The sequence below is a fragment of the Poecilia reticulata genome, linkage group LG1 (genome assembly GCF_000633615.1).
Source record: "Poecilia reticulata strain Guanapo linkage group LG1, Guppy_female_1.0+MT, whole genome shotgun sequence".
In the NCBI taxonomy this organism is placed as follows: Eukaryota; Metazoa; Chordata; class Actinopteri; order Cyprinodontiformes; family Poeciliidae; genus Poecilia; species Poecilia reticulata.
This window is the reverse complement of record NC_024331.1, coordinates 3487970-3508256: the sequence shown is the minus strand read 5'-3', so window position 1 is coordinate 3508256 and position 20287 is coordinate 3487970. Positions and strand designations below refer to the sequence as shown.

The following is a 20287-nucleotide window of genomic DNA, read 5'->3' as shown; positions in this document are numbered from 1 at the left end:
CCCCCCCCTCCCTCCGAGAAGAACACGGGAGAACAAAGATGTGAAATGTTTGACGTTTTCATAAACAGTGGAAATAAGTAATGATGACTGCTGCAATAATGGCTACCATGCGCCTCAGATTAAACATGCGCTTCGCCGTACGCTTGTGGAAGGAAGCTGCTTCCTCATGCTTCCCCAATCGGGACTCTGGGATCTGATAAAAATCCGCCGGCCCTTTAACCTGGCGGGGGGAATTGGGGGCGCCGGCGGCAGCTGCTGAGCCGCGTTCGATTAAACTCTGTTCTCGTTCTAGTCGCACAACCTGGTGGCAGCAACACAATAGAGCCATCTCTGTGTTCTCATCCCCCCACCCCACCGCCGCCGCGCCCAGGCTGTAGAGAAATTGAATTGAGTCTGTTGTGTGGATGCATGTAGTGCTCTGAATGAGGCTGGGGGAAGACGTTGAGAGAGATGAAGCTTCAGACAGTCTCATTTAGGACCCCTGACCTCACTGCAGGTTTTTTTTTTTGGTGAGAAAACGTTTGAATTGAGCTGATGATATTCAGGTATAAATGCTGGGCCATTCTCCTCAAGTTTGGAGGACGTTTCAGCATGAACAGTGTAAGCTAATACAGGCAGTGTTAGTGGAACCTTCATCAGGCTGAGGAGGACCACTCAACCCAGTTAACAAAACACTCACAGACCACCTAACTTGATACATCTTAGTACATACGACCTGAAATTAGAATATTATTCTCTTTACTCACTTATTGTTGTCTTCTTTGTTCGCCATAGTGAGAAGGATGGTGCTGTTTTGGAAATAGGACTGGCCGCGACAAAACCATGAGCAAGTTTACTTGTTGCCGTTTTGAGTTATTTGCAGATTCTAAGCTTTCCAATGATGGAAAACATGTGGAAATCAAAAAAGGAGTGTTGCATGTATTAACGTCTTTGGGCTATTTGTAATTTAGAAGCATCATAAAAGGAAAAAAATAGATCTGAGTTGATTGGGTGGAAACAAAAATTCTCTTTCAGCTTGACGAAGCTGCTCTTCATATCACACTCAGGAAAGCCACAGGTACAGGCGGGACTGGCCTAGATCAGACCTAGATCTGTGTGTCTGTGGCATGCTGTGTATCATAATAGAGTTATACAGCTAAAAACAAAAGTTCTGTAACTCACCCTGAGAAACTGAAAAATATTCCTGCAGACGGTAATTCCTCCCACCTAATAACCGTCTTGCCGTTGTTTTCTTTCCACTGGTATTTTCAACTTTTCTTTTAAGTGACCCAGTTTAAAGTCAAATATTAATCACAATCCTTTGGACAAGGCTTACTTGTCTTCATGCAGTACCTTGCAGGCCACTAGGGGACTCCCTCAAGCAACTCCTTCAGACTAGCCAGCAGCAATTAGCAAACACTTGGTGGAACTGGAGTCAAGTGAGCTAATCATATGAGTAACTTCCTGGTAAAATGCTGGTAAAAATGTTGGTAAAGGGCTAATAGAGGAGCCATGTTATGATGACTTCCTGAAGGCGAAGTGTTGGAAAGAGCAGGACTTTCTTACAGAGGTCCAATTTCAAGGCGTTAAACTACTGAGTCAAATATCTTTTGAGTCATACTTGACATTTATAACGGTTTTATTACAAACTGAAGGTAATGGTTACTTAATTGTGCTATAAAAGGAAGGAAAACACATGATACTGCCCCTTTAAGACGACCCAACAAATCTGACCAGTTTCTCTGTTCATGCTAAAGAAGCTCATGGTTGATGCACACCAAGTTTTTCACCACATGGTGTTTTGAATGCAGACTATAAAGACTGGTCTCGGCTTACCACAGCACCTTCTTTGACATGTTTGCTACAGTGCGGATTTATGACCCGAACCCAACCCAAAATTCAGGCCAGTTCAGACCAAAATTATTTTCTAGATAGTTGGGTCAGGTCGGGGTCGGACTTCTGTGGCACGCTGAATAAGTCTACAGAAACGGCACAGAGAAAGCCAAATGATACAAGTCTGTGTTAATATACTTATTGTAGTGTAAACAGAAGAGCAGATACTTTATTTACTAAACAGGTTAAACTAAGTAATCATGGTGCAGAAGCTCCGACTGTAACGAGTGCAGCGCATTGCGTGATCTCATCAATCACAAATCTCAGATGATTTGCACTTGACTCACCCTGTGATTACAAAAAGCAACAAGAAGGAGCTGGAAGACATGAGACAAAAACTAAAAACAGGAAAACCTAAACTGGTTCCTGAACGCTGGTCAAAAACAAAAGCGATAAAATCGTAATGTCAGGCTTACTTTGGGCTCAGGAATTAAAGTGAATTAGTCGGGTTGAATCGGGCTCAGACCAACCCAAATAAATCTGTAGGGTCAGGTCGGATTCTTTTAGGCCCGATTCAAACTGACAGCAGATCAAGCAGAAAAATCCACTTCTCTATCAGCTACCTGTGTCGGTGGAGTAGACCCGGAAGCTCTTGTCCCAGAAGCCACACAGCAGGATGAAGCGGTTGTCGGCGGTGATGATGAAACACTGCGAGCTGATCTGGATGCTCTGATCCAGGAGGTCTGAGATCTGACGCCGGTGAGAGCCCACGTTGCTGGCTGCAAGGAAGCAAACAGGATCAACACAGGAATCCAACACACAGTCTGAGGACGGCCGACGTGTCGGATAAACAGCCGGGAGCTCGTGCTTTGATGCTCCTCCGCCGAAGCTTCGGTGTGAGGGAGATTTGTGGGACGACGCATAAAACATCCCGGAGATTGAGAGTTTATGGAAACTGCGGAGTTTTCCACGAGGGGACTAAGAGTATGAGTGATGTCCCGGCATGGATTGACTTTACAAAAAAAAGAACCCCACTCCAACCGGGACGGACACACCAGCTTCATCTTCGCATGATCAAATATTGTAAATCGCAACTCTGATTTACCGACGCCATTTACCAAAAGTGCTATCTTTGAGCGGCTCTCCTGAAGAAAAACGCTGTTTTCTTACTTAATGGGGTCAAACGCGTGGGTGGAGGGGCGGGGGGAGCAGGTACGTCTTGGAGCATTTAGAGTATCTGCTTCTACTAATATTTCAATTTTTTAACATTCCCCAGAGCCACAGATGGCTCAGCGTTCATCCTCAATTTACTGTGTTTAGCTCCGGCTCCTCCTGGAATGCAAACAGTGTAAATATATTACTGACAAGAGCGAAACTCCCAGCTACCTCCCCCAAAATGTGCATGCACTCCCCCAAGACACTTTAGCGGTAGAGACGAGCCAATGTGACACGATGATAAACATCTAATTCTATCGAACTGATAACCAGTCCTAAAAAGGTGTTTCAGTAACGAATGGTGATAAAATGCTTCTGGAATTAGATTATCTTACTATCCTAATCTTTTACAGGCCAACTGGAAGAAATGTGCACCAGAAAACACTAAATCTTACCAAGAAGTTTTGCTATAGTTTCCAGTGCAAATATGCAAGTAGTACACTTGCAATGAGACAAAACTAATACGTAGGTTTCCCTCAGTAAGAAATAAATGGATTAAACACATGATAAAATAAAACAATCACTAATTTCCATTTGCAATTTTTCTATTTTCTCTCTCTCTCTTTCTTTAAACCAAAAACTGGATGATAAACGTCTCCCGTCTGACACTTTGGTCTCAAACAGCTCTTTCTTTTAAAAGGACAATGTTGTTTACATAATTCATTTTATGTGCTGTTTCTGTTTTGTTTTGAATATTTAAAATGTCTTCCTGTTCCAGTGAAATCTCCATTTAAATTTAAAGTTGATCTTTCAGAATGTGTTCTTGCATTATTATGCCATTATCATTATATTACTTGAAATTGATCTCAAAACAACATTTTTGTTTACTGCAACAACTTGAGACAAATTATTGTCCAGCACTATTTATTATTTTGACAGGGCTGTTTATGCGCAACTTTTCAGCATAATATAGGAGCTTGTCTTAAGTCAACAATTTCTTAATGTTGATTTTAAAAAAGTACTTCCACTGGCAGATAATTTCACTTAACACAAGAAATGTTTCCATGTTATAAGTGAAATAATCTGGGAGCAGAGATAGTTATTTTACATCAATATTAATTATGTTGCTGAAAAGTCACTTCTAAGTCAGTTTTGTCTTATTTCAAGACATTTGCAGCAGAAACTAGAACAAAAGCACTTGGTAGGATTTTGTGTTTTTGCAGTAGCAGGATTAGGATGAATAACCGAGCGTCGACTCTGGTTATTTTCAGTAGTCAAGTGTTTGGGAAGAAAAAAAAACGATCCCGTGAGAGTGACAGTGACCACAACATTCAGAGAAAGAACAGCCTGCAGCCCACATATCCCTCTCCCACTGCAGATGTGCACCAAACACCCTGCAGGAGGCGGGAGGCGGGCGCAGACGGACAGAGGAGGCGTGTTTTCTCGCCGCTCCGCCGGCGCGCCCCATACATCACTGCAACCCGGCGCTCTCCCGCTCATCAACAAGTCGTGAAGGATGAGAGGCGCACATATTGTCCTGACAGGCGTCCGCCGTGCATTCTCAATCACACATTATTACCGCATTCATATTCATTTTCACTGACACGCGTCCTTTCCCTCCGCACAAATTAAACCAAAAGAAGATGCAGTAGAGAGGAGGGAGGGGGGGAGCAGGGGAAAGGGAGCAGGGTGAGGGGGGGCTGATGATGAAATGCTGGCCCAGGCCACAGCTCATTGCATTCCAATTTGCATGCAAATGGTTTAGTGAAAGAGCAGGGCCTATATCATGACGAGTGAACTGGGGGGAGCGAGGGGACAGGGGGCGGCGGCTGAGAAACAACTCTAATCTGGTGTCCAGGGACACGGCTTCATGCGCCGCCATGAGTCACCGGTGGGGACGCCGCACGCAGATCCGTGCACGCGATTCCATTTCATGCATAAACAGGCTCACACTCAGGCGCGCGTGGATTCCTTTTAATGGTCATAAATGACAGCGTACCTATCAAAGGGTCAATTTCCACAGGAAGTTGGTACTGCTGCTCCCCGGTGTTCTGATGACCTGACAGAGAAGAAGACAGATTGGATTAATATGGTAATGGAGTGGCCTTGTGAAACAGAAGCTGCATTTGAGGTTATTATAACACACTGAAAACTATAACTATAATCCTATAATGTGGCCCGCTGGCCTAAGACTGCTGCCATGAATTATAGATCAATTATGTCCAAATGTTACTGAGGCTACAGAGGATATAGGGCCCAACAGTCCTGCCTCTGCACCAGCCCAGAAATATTGATTTCATAGTGATGGATAATGAAAAGGGATTTTTATTTTTCCCATGTTAATCATTAAGACATGGACTCAGACCGGAACCTTCAGAGCCACATAAAGAGTTACAAAGTCGGCCTTCTGTCACTTGAAGAGCATTTTCAGGATGAGAAGACTAATGTCTCAGTGAGATCTAGAGAAACATCCACGCGTTTATCTTCAGTCGCATTGATTACTGCAACAGTGTCTTCACAGCTCTGCCTAAAATAAATAAATAAAATCAGCTGCAGCTGAACCAGAATGCTGCCGCTGGTGTTCTCACTAAATCCAGGAAGATAGAGCAACTCCAGTACTAAAGTCACTACAATGACAGAACCAGATCCAAACATGGAGAAGCAGCATTATATGCTTCACAAATCTGGAACTTCCAGAAAACTGCAAAACAGTCAAAACACTGAGTTCTTTTAAGTCTAGACTAAAAACCCAGCTGTATAGAGCTGCCTTTGAAACATAAATGGAACACTGACCAACATACTTCATTTTGATGATGGAAGTTTGTTACTCGTTTTCTCAATTGGTGACCTTATTATGTTTTTATAACTTAATTTTTGTGCTTTTATGACGTAAAACATTTAAATAGCCTTGTTGCTGAAATGTCCAACACAAATAAACTTGATTGATTGATTGATTGATAAAAACATCTACTCAAAAAATGTGCTATTGATTCTGATCCATTTTAAATTAAAAGGCTGTCTTCCTGACTCAAACGGTTGACATGGTTGCTTTGGAGACGGTGCGGCCCTTGGAGGCCTTCCAGTGCTAACTAGAGCCAACCAATCAGAGCCAGGAGGAGGGTCTTAGCACTGTCAATCATGCCCATGCTACAATACAGCTTCTCCCCGTCAGCAGAGCCTGTCACGAATGCTAAGGCTAGTTAGCATGGCCACTGATGACAGCGGATAGACAGCTTTCCTGTAACAGTGGGTTGATTCTCTGCTATTAGTACATTTAGCAGCTCATTCGTGAAATTGATTGACAGCACTAAGACCCTCCTCCTGGCTCTGATTGGTTGTTTTTGGTTGAGAGCAGAGCATTTCTTCAGACTGTCGCAGTAGCTCAGGGAGGAAGGGGAGGAGTTTGATCTTTTCACAGATTATTTGTCTTATATTATTCTTTCATGTCATGGTAAAAGTTTTAACAACTAAGTAAAAATAATTTTTAAAGCCACAGCTTTAACAGAGGTAAAAAAAAAAAAAAAAAAGATTATGGAGGGCTTCTTGTGACGACTGTATTACACAAACTAACTACCACGATCAGTCGAGTCTTTGTTGCTCACAATGTGGTTCGTATTCCACTAAAAACAAATCAGCCTCAAGGCCCCGGGGTTTTTCCTGAGGTCGAGTGAGTGTTGAGTAAATAAGACTTATGAAAGTGAAAGGTTGATGTATGGAAGTGGACACGAGACCCAACGCTGGCTGTTACATGTGTCACATTTGATACAGCTGCCTGGTAGACACAGTCAACCGTCTCTCAAATCAACGTCCGTCCCGTACAGACAAGACAATCTGATCTTCATACAAATACAGCGTTAACCAACCCGGCCACAGGACTCATGACGTGACCTCAAAAAACACCACAAAAAGACGCCGAAACCACCGACCTGTCAAGCCGTGCCATTTGTTGACAGAGAAGAGACGGTTGGCGGTGACGGTTATGATGGCGGGCGACGCGAGGCCCGGCTGGGTGTTGGCCGCCACGTGGGTGACAGGAGAATTGGACGGGAACTTCAGCACCATGATGACGTCCTGCTGCATCTGCTCCGTGAACATCATTGGAGTCTGCAGAAGAAGATACTATTCAGGGAACCAGGGGACAAGATGACCGGACAGAACAACGGAGACCACAAAGCAAAACGAAAGCAAAAAGATACATAAATAAAAAGTTAAGGGAAGCAAGTCAGGTTGGTGGCAGCAGGGAGAACAGGAGGAGGAGAGAGGGAGGAAAGAAGAGCACAGAGAGAAGGTTAAGCAAGGACAGATGGCAACAGGACAGAGCTGAGCTCAAATTTAGAAATACGCAGAATGTTGCTCATGACTGCACTTGGAAGCAATTATCACAGAAAGGAGGAAATATTTCTTAGTGTTGAGAAGAAATACAAAAAAAAAAAAAAAAACTAACATACAACAAATGACAAATATCTGCTCAGGAAGTTGGATGCAATTCTAAAAAGTCCAACTTGTGATAATCATTAGAGCAGCGTAATGAACCATTTTTAAAACCACTGAAGGTAACATAGTTACTTGATTGTGCCACATAACGGCACATAATTCTGACTCTTTAAGTCTGCTTTTCATTTCAGTCTACATTGAGATGTTTTAAGACTCTTTTATAAAATGCACACATTTTTTTTTCTAACTGGTATGTTTTTAAAAACGTACAACACAAGGGCAAAAATACCCCATTATCCCATCAACCTGTCAGGCTGCTTCCTCTGCTCAGGCAACATTTAGCTCAAATCTAAGAAGTGTTTGAACTAAGCAGCTTGAGCAGAAAGCTATTTTCCTCCTTGCGTGTAAAGTAGAGGAACATCAGTGTTTAACATCAGGAAGAGACCTGGGTAAATCCGGTTCATCTGACAGCTAACTAGAAGCACTGACAGTATCATTACCACCGGCGCGGGGCGGACGCCGACACTGACAACACGCCGACTCGAGAGGGAACAGGAGAGAAAGTGGAAGCCAAGAGAAGCGAGCAGCAGAAGGAAAATAAAGGTTTGGGGAAGGTTAGAAATGTGTTTGAAAAGCTGTCTGACCGGCATGTCTTTGAAAACTATATCTGGAGGAGTAAAAAAAAAAAAAAGAAAAAAAATGAAAACAATTCACAGAATCCACCCGTACGGTTGGGCGGCAGATTCAAAGGACCGGCCCGGGTTTGCATGTGTGTGTGTGCGCGCGCGTGTGTGTGTGTGTGTGCCGGATGGTGGTCTGCACAGCCAGCTGTCAGCGCCGCAGGGACACCACACTAATAAGGACTCCTGGGACCTCGGCCCCATCACAGGCAGGAACCACTGACTGCACTCCCCGGCACATAAAGGGTCATCGCTTCAAACCAGCCCATCTCGTGTTTCCAGCTCAGGTGGGAAAATCTGGATCAGGCCCAGATTTCCAGAAGAAAACCTTTTACCAAAATGCATCTCCGCACAAATACTTGTAATCTCTTCCTTTCACAAACACCTCGCTAATAAAGAAAGAGGAGGGGGGGGCATGCTCTGGAAAAGGCAAGAGGATTTCCCAAAGTAGGGAAGAGCAAGATAAGGAGAAAAACAAGACGATTGCAAACAGTCGTATTTGTGGAGGACCAAAAGTTAAAATAAGACAAAAAGAGGAATGAGGACCAGTTGGTCACTTACCACTTGCATGGCTGAACTTCGAGGCGGGTGAGGCTCAATGAGCAGCTGAGAAGGAGTCTGTCCAAAACTCCTGATCTGAGACTCCACGGCCTGAGGAGGCAGAAGGAGAGCACAGACACGCAATCACCATGAAACTGTTTCTGTAAGTTCAAATCCATTTATCTTTGATTATAATGTCAACGAGTCTGATCTCCATATAGATCCATATAGATAGATCACGACTGAAAAATACAAACAAATATGAAATTAGTCCTGAGTGATTGCTGCAGATTCTCAGATTACTGTTTTAACACAGATTAACAGATTACAGTGAGAAACTTAAAGGTACGTGTGTTTAAGGGCCTGAACTACAGAAGAGGATTAAGATTACTGGAAAAAAGAAGAATTCTGACTTTTTTCCTCAGAATTCTCAATTCTGACTATAATCTCAAAATTAAAGAATTGAGATTAATTGAGACTGAGTAAAATAAAACGTCAGAATTCTGAGATCAAGACAATTCTGAGATTAAAGTCAGAATTTTGAGATTAACATCCAAATTCTGAGGAAAAAAGGACAGAATTTGTGCTTTTTTTAATATATATATATATATATTTTTTTTATCAGTAGCCCTAATCATCTTCCATACATGAACACACTTTACAAATAAACACACATATTTTACTGTCTTTTGTTCACACATTTACACACAACGACTCATTTGTCCCGCAGTTGGACTGAGAGGACAGGAGGAGGGCCGGCTGCCTGGCCTCCGTGGTTAGGTGGTGTTAATGAAGAGGTATAGGACCATAAATGTCAGAGCAGACGCCGGCCCAGGAGCCTCTGGACAGCATCACGGCGCTCACTGTCAGGCCAGCCGGCAGCAGCTATGGAAGCTCAGAGCTTCACTGAAGCCTCGTAACTCTCCACTCAGTCGATTCAGATCAGCGTAAACATCTGCTACCGATACACTCTTTCCATGTTTAGGTATTTTACCTAATAAATGCTAATTTGGTTTACATTTTAAAATAATGCCACAATGGAGGAAAAACAAAGGCTAATTTTATGATGAGTGGACAAAGAGAAGGACTGTTGAGACAAACCTGAGGAGGTGTTGAGGATTTGGTGCAATTAACAGATCAGTTAGTTTTAATAATCCATGCTTGCTCATATTACTACTACCCACATTATTTTTGACTAATTTTAGATATATTTTAGAACCAAACAGTCTTCAGTTCAGTTAATGAGATCATTAAATATGTGCATTTATTTTTCATGTTCAATAGAAAACAGTTAAGGCCCACAGACTTATCTGTCTAGGTGTGGTTCCAGTTAACTGTGTGCTCAGCAGTTCTGTTTCTTTCCCAAATAAAGCTCTAAAAGTAGCTGTTGCCATTATCTTTGTATACCCTTTTCTTTTCAAATGGAAGTATTCTTGGCTCAATAGGTGTATTACTTGGAGCTAGTGCTGCCATTAATGCAATTTTATAAAGTGCAGCTTTTATTTCTCAAAAAACAAACATAAAACGTCCAGAAAAACAAAAGGAAACCACTGGACTAAAGATTTGCTTTGCTGCAGTTCAGGCTTTCTTTCTGACATGTGACCAATTTACTCCAACCTGTCGATTCCAAATTTGAGCTTTTTTTTTTTTACTACAAGGACAAATAAAAAGTAGTCTTGAAGTTTCTTTGGTAAATACAGTGATAGTCTGAACAAAATCAGTAAGTGAAGGAATTACAAGATTTCTCCATTAATGCATCAGAGGGAGATTTGGTAAACCTTATTTGATTAGTACTACATTACATTGTACCAATGCATTTATAAACCTAATATGGTGGGAGTTATTGGTGTTAATGGAGGAAAAAAAACATTCTTTTATATATATTATTGACCTGGTTGTCTCCAATCTGGCCAATAAGGTGAATGTTGGCCGATTTCCTGACAAGTTCCTCTAAACGCTGCAGAGCTTGTCTGTGAAAAAATATGCAAAGGAGCTAAAACTGCACCAGGAAACAAGAAAAAAGTTCTTTATAAGACAAGAACGGACCTAAAGAAAATGGCCAAGACAGAATTATGACAGCCTGGTCAACTTGTTGCTGTGCTCTGTGACTGGCTGTGTGGGAGTGACAGTGTGTGTGTGCGTGTGCGTGTGTGTGTGTGTATGCGTGCGTGCGTGTAGGCTGAGAAGGTCTGAGTCTGACTTGGCGCAGCCTGGAAATGAGCTCATGGTTCAGGCCTCTGTACGGCATTTCCATGAGAAAAAAAAAGGTCAGGATACGAGTCTCTTCATACCTATTGTCTGAAACTAACCAGAGAAGCTCAGCGCAGGGAGGGATTTTAACACTGAGATATTAAAGTTTCATCACATTATTAAGGGTTGAGAACTGAATCCCAGAAGGTCTACGCTGATTATTTTCTTTGTAAACGTGGAATCAGAGTATGAAACTAGGGAGTTCAGACAGCATGACAGCAATAATTCAGAAAACCAGAAGTTTGGAGCAGAATTATAGTTTGTGAAAGTTTGGACTTAACAAGACCAAGCCAATGGTTCAGTTTATGACACCTGAAACTGGATGAAATTATCTTTGTGGTTGGGTACAAACAGCAAAACCACAGGCAAAAATAAAAAAATTGAAAAATGAAAGAACTGAATTTAGTTCTTAAGTTTTTAAGTAAATTCTTCTACTTTGAAGTTTTTTATATTGTTTTGTCAGTTCACTTTTTAGAGAGTAATACTGGGAGTCCAACAATCACGTACTGTCTGGGTAATCAGAAGGGCCAGCCTGTTGATAGTTTGTTCACTGTAGTTGTAAGCAGTAGTAGCTCATTTAGAATGACTCCGTTACTGTTCTCACTATGACTGCACAGGTTTTTTGATACCAGAATTAGGCATGCAAAAAATGAATTGACTTATGATTGTTGATTAGATTAAAATTAGTTCAAATTGATTAAATACTACGATCTGCTTAGACCTTTTTTCAGCGTCGTCATCCAGAAGGGCACGCCACTGGTCATTGTTAAGCAGAGCCAGTTGATACAGAAATAAAGATGGAGGGGCCATACGAGAAAGAGAAACAGTTTTAACAATGTCCGGTGACAGGAATTCAAAATGTACTTCATCCGGTTCTGTTTAGAAATATGAACACACACAACAAACTCCTTAAGTTATCAACTTAACACTCATTCAGCCGAAACAACTTCTCATTTAAAAATGACAGATATGCCTCAAAGACGAAAAGCAGAGGGCATTATGGCGAAAAATTGTAACATAATGGAAAAAGACATGATGGCAATGAGCATGGTTAATTTAGAGCAGGGGTCACCAACTCCAGTCCTCGAGGGCTACCATCCTGCAACTTTTAGATGCGTCTCTGCTCAAACACACCTGGATCAAATAAACTGCTCGTTTCCAGCTTATTGCAGAGAGGAATGAACGCTGGTGAGGGAATTCAGACATTTTGGAGCAGAGGTGATTCTAAAAGTTGCAGGATGGTAGCCCTTGAGGACTGGAGTTGGTGACCCCTGATTTAGAGGGTGGAGGTGCTGTGGTGGTGCAGGGGTACAGATCCACCCACATATGGAGGTCTTAGTCCTCGATGGGGCTGTCACAGGTTCGGATCTCGGCCTGATGACCTTTACTGCAAGACTTCCTCTTCTACCCACTTTCCTGTCTCAGTTCAGGTTCAACAATTTTACCCACTTGGATAAAAACGACTATAATTTCTTTCCATCCATGTCATCTGGATGGAAAAAAAAGGTAAAATATACTATCCTAAATGCACTTGCATTTAGGATAGTATATTTAACCTTTTTTTTTTTGTATTTAAATGCATAATATTTAAATACCATAATTGACCAAGCACATCAGATCCTCAATGAGATGCTTCTGTGATTTATTTTTCAACTCGCACCCAATAACTAAACCGCGGCGAATAGAAAGTCCACAATGATTTACCCAGAACACTTCAGTGGTTAATTTCCTCTAAGTGTCATGACCGAGTCTCCGAATATTTTCCATCTCATCCACATTAGGTCTTGAAGCGTCAGTGCATCAGTCAAGGTCAAGGCATCATCCTCCTCTGACAGCAGAGTGAAGCACCTTGCTTAAGCTAATGTGTGGAAAAACTCCTCAAAGGCTCCTAACTTATCTTCATTAGGTGCAGACTGGACATTTACGAGGCTGTCTAGCGGAGGAACGGCGCTGAGTGTAGGTCAGGATGTCCTATCCCTATATGCCAATGCAATGCTCAGGTGATTATATGGGGCGCCATCTACAAGGCCAATCTCTTTTGGAAGCGCTGGACCGCGTCTGATGAGGGTTTTCTGAATTCTATACATTTAAATGACCGAGTCGCCCTCAGCTTAGTCCCGGCCTGCCCTTTGATTTATTCAGCCAACTTGACAAGATGGATTTCCATGCAAAACATCTCAGCGGTTATGTAAATCGGCCTGACATGAACTCAAAACAGATTTAAAACAAATCAAATCACCAGCTGTCTGTCTAGCAGAGATGTCCAATCTGAAAATGAGAACATCAGCCAAAAAGACACAAAGCAAGAGATTTTAAAGGGATAGCATTATGTAAAATCAACTTTTTGAGCTTTACATTGTGTTATGATGTTATTCTCTCGTTTAAGACAATCCTGGAGTGGTGCTTTGATTCTTTCTCGCACATTTGAGAAAACCTTTAATCTCCCATGGTAAACACTCAGCTTTGCAAAACATCTGGATGGACCTAGCCCCGCCTTTGAGACAAAGCTCCTCCTCAGAGTCGTAGTTCACAGAGCATCCCACACTCACACGGCTCCTTCCGACTAGCCAGAAACAATTAGCAAACACCTGGTACAACAGCGCATTTGCTAAGCTCATTATACGAGCTACTTCTCAATAGAGGAGCCATGTTGTGATGACTTCCTGAAGGCAGTTTCAGAAAGAGCAGGAGTTCTTAAAGAAACGGAGTCCACGTTTCAAGGTGTTAAACTACGAAGTTAAATTTCAATAATTTTTACAACAACTGTAGTTAACAGTTTCTTGACTGTGATATAAAATGGTACTATGTGCCTGAAAAACCTATAGTCCTGCCCCTTTAAGGAATATGACAGACTTTGAAAACGTGTTGACGCAGGTTCACTCGCAAGGCTTTTCTGCTGAATTACACAAATGCTGTATGATTCAAACAGGGATCTGTGTTTTGTCCATGCCGTGAGAGGTTGCTGAATTTTTCCATAATCGCACGTGAAAGAGGGAAAGCCCTGTAGGACAACGCAAAGACAAATCAGGCCGAGTCACCCCCCCCCTTTACACCGAGAGGCAACGCAGATGTGCATGTAACCCCACCACAAGAACACACACCAGTGTGTGCACATGGTTTCTTCCTGCGCTGACTGGCGGAGGCAAGACAGGAAGTAATCACGCGGTTGAAAAACAAGGCACCGGTATCCAGAGCAGTCACTAATCTGTGCTGAGCTATTCCACACTTTCTCCCCCAGACACACACACACACACACACCCGCACGCACACACACAAAATGCATGTATAAACACTCGATTGTGGTCATTTATGCTGATGAGCACGCATAAATATACAGATGTATAAACATGCCAATACAAAATGTACACAGACACACCCGTATGCACCAACGTATCTACGTGGAACACACACACACACACAACACTCCAAGTGCATGTGGATACGAGAGAGATGTGGGAGAGAGCAAAGCAAAAGGTACAAACCGTCTAACCCATTGTAGTAGAAAACATGCACACAGATTTGTGCCCACTCCTCCACTCTGAACCGCCCCAGGGCCCGTCACAGCTCAGTCCAGAGCTCAGGCTGAAACAGTTGTCACTCAGTAATGACAGACTCTGGGGGCCCTTTCAGGCCTAAAAATCCCTCAAACTCCCTCCCCAGCGCCCCGATGTGACGAAGGCCAGGCTTGAGACTCTGTTTCCACCTTTCTGCTCAGACAGGCCACGTTTCCTTCCGCAAAAAACACAACTGACGGGGGAAGCCTCGGATTAGTTCACACGGGCAACACCGCCTCGGTTTATCTAACTAATTAAAGTGCTCAGACTGAGGGTGTTTTCACAGATGAAAGACGGCAGACTGGAGACGCAGCATCAAACGGCAGAGGTAGAGAAAACAACAAGCTTCTGTTCATCTCCACGGAATGGCGCAAACTTTAAAGTTTTCTTGATATTTCACACTAATGATGCAGTGAGTCAATGCTGGCTTCTGTTTGTTGTTTTTTTATACTGAAACCATAAAATGAATTTTATGGTTTCAATCAACCTTAAAATTGCACAAACTAGAATTATAAAAATAAATTGGCTTAATAGAAACATGGAAATTTTGAAAAAAATGTATCTTGTTTTCTGTTAAGTTTTGGTGCTTGGATGAGGTGGTTTTTCGGTTGCATCAAAATTAGAATATTTTACAGAACTGCACTGAAAACACCTTTTTGTCCTGCATCACTTGAGTCATGTGATCAACAACCGGATTTGAGTATCGTCAGAAAACCTGAAGATGATGACAGGAAGCGGTAGGAGGATGACGACACGGCGTGGTTTTTAACGACTTATCACGTGAACAAACGTACTCATGTGTGATTTTAATTGTATTTCTAAGTTAATAGAAACACTTCAATTGCGACATTAAACTTTTTCGACACGAGTGGAATAGCAAAGTTTTGCGCAGATTTGTACCATCCCTGATGTTTTAAATAGGTAATAAAAGCTTCATTCAAAATAATTTTCTCTTGTAATGATTAATGAAACACAGAATAAAAACACACAGAAACTGTGGCTAATTAGTAAAAATTTGTAAGCAGGTGAATCTAAAGTGTGTATTCTTACACAGAAAGCCACAGTGGGAGGAATTCTGTTCCTAATACAAGTGAAATCCTGTGTTCCTGTCTCTGCCGGTTCTGTGTACATTGGTAGAATAATCAATACCTTTGTCTTTGGAACAGCTTGGAAGAAATAGTGCAGTACCACGGATCCAATTTTCTGGGGTGTGTGTGTGCGTGTGTTTGTGTGTGTAAAGGCCAGAGCACATCTGGATGGGAATTAGGGCGAATGAGGTGATAAATCAAGGATGTGCCCCTTGTGCCCGTGATGCTCCAGTCAGTGAGTCATGAAGGGCGGCTGTACAGTGGAGGCCACTTGACGTACACTGAACTAATCTCCATTTAAACTTGGATGCTGGGACACGTCTAATTTATGACTAAATGAATCTTGTTTTCATCATTTTCTTCCATGATTTTCTGTTGATGATATAAGAACACTCACAATGTAGGCCGGGGCGATATGGAATCAGAATTTTGTCACAATATTTTCTGGTACTGCTGCGATAACAATAGTATCGACGATGTTTAAAACAGATATTTATTGCTTATTTTTTAGGTAAATAGTTTTGCAGGACGGCGACTGCATGCGACGACACAAATACTGTTCTTGAAAAGCTTTCTTTCTCATCTGAAAGAGGTTTCTTCTTAAAACAGTGATTTATATCACTAACCTGCACACAAAATCTGCATCTAATCAGCGTTTTGAATTTACTGATGTTTACCGATGCTCTCGTGGAACAAAGAGGGAAGAAAACGGCAAACATTTCCTTTGTTTTTTTTAGTATAGCATCAATAACCAAAATGTATCATGGCAACGATAAATCAACTTTCCCTTTCATGATAAACGATACAATAAATATCACGGTTTAAAAAAAGTTAATGTCCGTTTGATGAAATGCTACACTAGCTAAGTGAGAATACTCTGCAAGTAAGCAAGTAAATGGTTGTAATGCATTTTTTTGTGTTAATCTTATATTTTTACTTACCACTACCATACCATAGTATTGCAGGAATTTAGCCTTTATTGTTCAAATTAAATAATGTTCCAAACTATTGATGCACCAATATGGACATTTGGGGCCAATATTGATAAGTGAGCTCAGTCTTGCTGTTTTGGCCTATAACTTCTTCTAACACCATGTTTGTGTGAATCCACTGCCCACCTGAAGTCTGTATTTTCATTTTCACATTAATATTGTACACCAAAGTGCTTTTTTATGCTCAAAACTTGATGTACGTTTATTTAATTATTTAATTCTAGTCTTATGTATTCATTGTAATTGACTTTGAAGTTTTGTTTAGTCTAATGTGCTGCAGTCTTGTTCCTTGTTCTAAGACAAATTTCTCCCACGGGACACAAACAAATGATCTTGTCTTATCTTATGATTTATGGTTATTTCAAACATCAGGACAATAAAATTAGCTCCCAAAGTTTCCTCTTGCATTGTTTCACACAGAACTCAGTGTTGCAGACTTCACTGCACACAAACAACTACGTTTCAAAGCTACAAAAAGGTGTCTCGCCCTACAGCTGAGATTTTTTTTTCTCTAATTTGTCAACAATAAAAATAGAGTAAATCCCCCCACCCCCTTGGTGCTAAAAGTTAGACGTCAGACAGGCTGATGTGAGCCAGGTCAGTTGGCCTTGCCGCCAGCGGGCCGCCTCTCGCAGCCAATCAGTGAAGTTGTCAGGCCCATGTTTGGCTGTGGGCGCGCTGGCTGTGTTTTTCTTCTCAGCGCTGTGTCTTGTGTGCTTGCTTTCGGGCAGCACCCGGCGCAGCTCGTATGTGTGTGTGTGTGTGTACGTGCCATGGTTCAAAGTGGTGGGAATGAATAATGAATGAAAGCAGAGGAGGAAGCTTTAAGGCGTTAAAGTGGAACACTTGGTGGAGAGCTTTCAAAAAGGTATTACACGAGGGAAAGGCTTTGCTCGGCAAAACCTGACTGTAGATTGTTAGCTTAGCTCTCCCGAGCCACAGGCTTTGCTAATGGGATCAAACCCCCCCCCTGAAATACGGCTTGCTTTTGTAATGTAGATTAAACATCAATCTGAGAGGGCCCCGGTGTACTTACAGTAATAGAGTATTTTCTGCCTTACTCAGCAGGATATGAAAGAGGATGTAAAGCAGCAGGCTCACCTCTCTGAGCATGGGGTCTTTAATGGAGCTCAGGTTGACCGCGCCTTCATATGTCAGATAGTAGAAAACATTGAGGGCCCTGGCAGCTTCGGGTCCCTGCTGCTTGTAGCCGAAAATCAGGTCAATCCACTGGTGGAGCTGACAGGACACGAACTCGCTCTCCAGAGCCTGCGACAGAAACATAGGAAAAAGGCTTAGAAAGTTCTATAAATATCAACACATGAATACTATATAAAAAAAAATGTCTTTGACCTACAGACATGCTGCTTCCCAAACACATTTCTCATCCTGAGCAACAACCATCAGTAGCTGCGTGTCCGTTAAGCGTAAAACTGTGCAAATTGAAATTACGAAAATAAATGTTACAAAAACAAGCCAATTTCGAGAAAACTCACGTTTTTCAATAAAAAGTTCTTTGTCGCTAGAATTTCAGCCGTATCAAAATTGATGTATTTTGCAAAACTGCAATGGAAACACTTTTTTTTTTGCATCAAACAAATCATGTGATAAACAACTGGATGTTACTGCTGGCGGAAACGCCAAAGACAACGACAGGAAGTAGTTGAAGGATGATGGTCTGTTTTCAATATTTTTAATATATAAGCAAGTATTTTTGGTCTAGTTTCTAGTGCAAATATTTCAGTACACTTGAAATAAGAATTAATGTACAAGTAGCTTTTCAGCAAGTTATAGGATATTAGTTTAAGTAAAAACAATTCTTAATTTTGATGAAAAACTACATGTTCCACTGGCAGATTATTTCAGTAGTAACATGAAAAAAAGCCTTGCAAGTGAAATCTGCCAATTCACATCACATAATGTGACAATAAGTCATAAAGGTTCGTTTTCATCTGCAGTCTCTCAAAGTGCAATGAAAATACAACACATTCTCAAAAAAAAGAGAATAAAAATTATTTTAAAAAAGCATTTTTTTATCTAAAAATCAAGATACAAGTTTAAAAAGAATAAAAAGCCATTTTGCACAAATGCAAACAATCCCTAAAAAAAAAACAGAAGTTAAAATAAGACCACATGATCTGTCTCTGCGTTTTTGCTTTTAACTTAGAAGTTAATAAGAAATTGTGTGTCATTCCAACGCATGGACTCCATAGCTCTTCTGTAAAATGGCCGACAATAATTTCCCCAAAACGCTGCACCAAAGTATGCAGGGCTGAATAAGAGGCAGACGTGTCCTCTGATTGGCTGATAGATGATGAGTTATTTCACCACGGCTGAATTATGAATATATTTGATGCAACTGTTTACATCCATCGCCGATATGACTTCTAACCACTTATTACGTGAACAAGTTTATTCACGTGATTTTAATTTCATTTATTTAATAAAAACACCACTATTGCAGAAATTGTGTTTTTTCGACATTAGTGGAACACAGACTAACATTTGCCCACATCTGCAGCTCCTGACGCCCTTCAGAAAGCATATTCCTCAGAGAGCGCAGCACATCCCGCTAATTGTTCCTGTGATAGAATCTGAAGATGATTTTTATAACGAGCAAAACGCACAACGTACCCACATCTGATCATAAGGGAACATCAAAACTCTAGTAGCTCATTAGGGAATCGTTTGGGCTCCGTCTTTGTTCTACGGGAGCTGACAGCGGCACGGCGTTGCTCGTCTGCAGACGTCTCAGTGCCGCCATTACGCTGAGGTACAAGCCGTTTTCCCTCCTCATTAGCCGGCAAAGGAGGGGGAAAAACATTTATGGTTTCCCCATAAAAACAGGCGATTGTGTTAATTTGTGTAAAGCTGTCGGCTCACAAAAGCCCTCTAAACACGACCAAATTAGAATGAGGCAGCCCTTGATTGTCATTGCTGCCTTGTGTCACATTAATTTGTGACAAAACATTAGCCTGGGCTGCACTTAAACGGCAATTTATATCATTTCAATTTTTACCGCAGATACCAGTGCATCCTTCACTTAAATGCGACTTTCTGACAGGCCATTTTGCATCTAATTTTTCCCCACTCGCTTAATTACAACTTTTAGTCGGCGAGCAGAGCCAGAGAGCGGAGGGGGAGCAGTGTGCAGCTCTGGTACAATGATGAGGTTTCATTGTAGAATGAGCGTCGACTTCATCTTTAGCCGTCTCACACACAGTCTCTGGTGTGTGTGATTCCTTTTTCCTCAGGAAAGAGGAATAAAAGGGAACAAAAAGCAAAGTGAAACACAGACAGATTCCAGGTTCAGTGAAGAGAAACAGGCATTCTAGAAGACAAAAAAAAAAAAAATCCCTTCAGTACATTTGATTTGACTTATAATAACAGGATGATATGCCTCCAGAATACAGACTTTGTGTTATTACAGTGTTTCAGTTAGGTCAAAGCTTCAAAATGTATTTAAAGGTGCGGTATTATGTAAAATAAACTTTTTGGAGTTTTACTTCATGCTGTAATGTTATTCTCTCATCAAAAACATGCCAGGAGTGTTGCTTTGATTCTTTCATGCATGTTTGAGAAATGATTAGCAACCATTCAGCTGTGTGAAATGCCTGGGTGGACCTAGCTCCACCTTCAAGGTGCTAGGTCACAAACTCACCCTAAAAGATTCCACCCAAAGCAGCCCTCCCCTTCCACTCCCCCACTCAGCTCCTTCAGACTAGCCAGCAGCAATTAGTAAACACCTGGTGGAACTGAGCATCAGCTGAGCTCATTATAGG

General features: G+C 41.7%; 1 protein-coding gene across 1 annotated transcript in view; it reads right to left on the bottom strand.

Moving 5' to 3' along the window:
• The window catches only part of lrba (LPS-responsive vesicle trafficking, beach and anchor containing), a 233103-nt gene that overhangs the window by 19508 nt on the left and 193308 nt on the right, over positions 1 to 20287 (bottom strand). Inside the window, exons 45-49 of the mRNA XM_008405468.2 lie at positions 17607 to 17774; positions 8643 to 8732; positions 6894 to 7071; positions 4967 to 5026; positions 2436 to 2591 (exon numbers count right to left, since the gene is read on the bottom strand). Of these exons, the coding sequence (XP_008403690.1) occupies positions 2436 to 2591; positions 4967 to 5026; positions 6894 to 7071; positions 8643 to 8732; positions 17607 to 17774 (652 nt within the window). The remainder of the gene's footprint in view (positions 1 to 2435; positions 2592 to 4966; positions 5027 to 6893; positions 7072 to 8642; positions 8733 to 17606; positions 17775 to 20287) is intronic.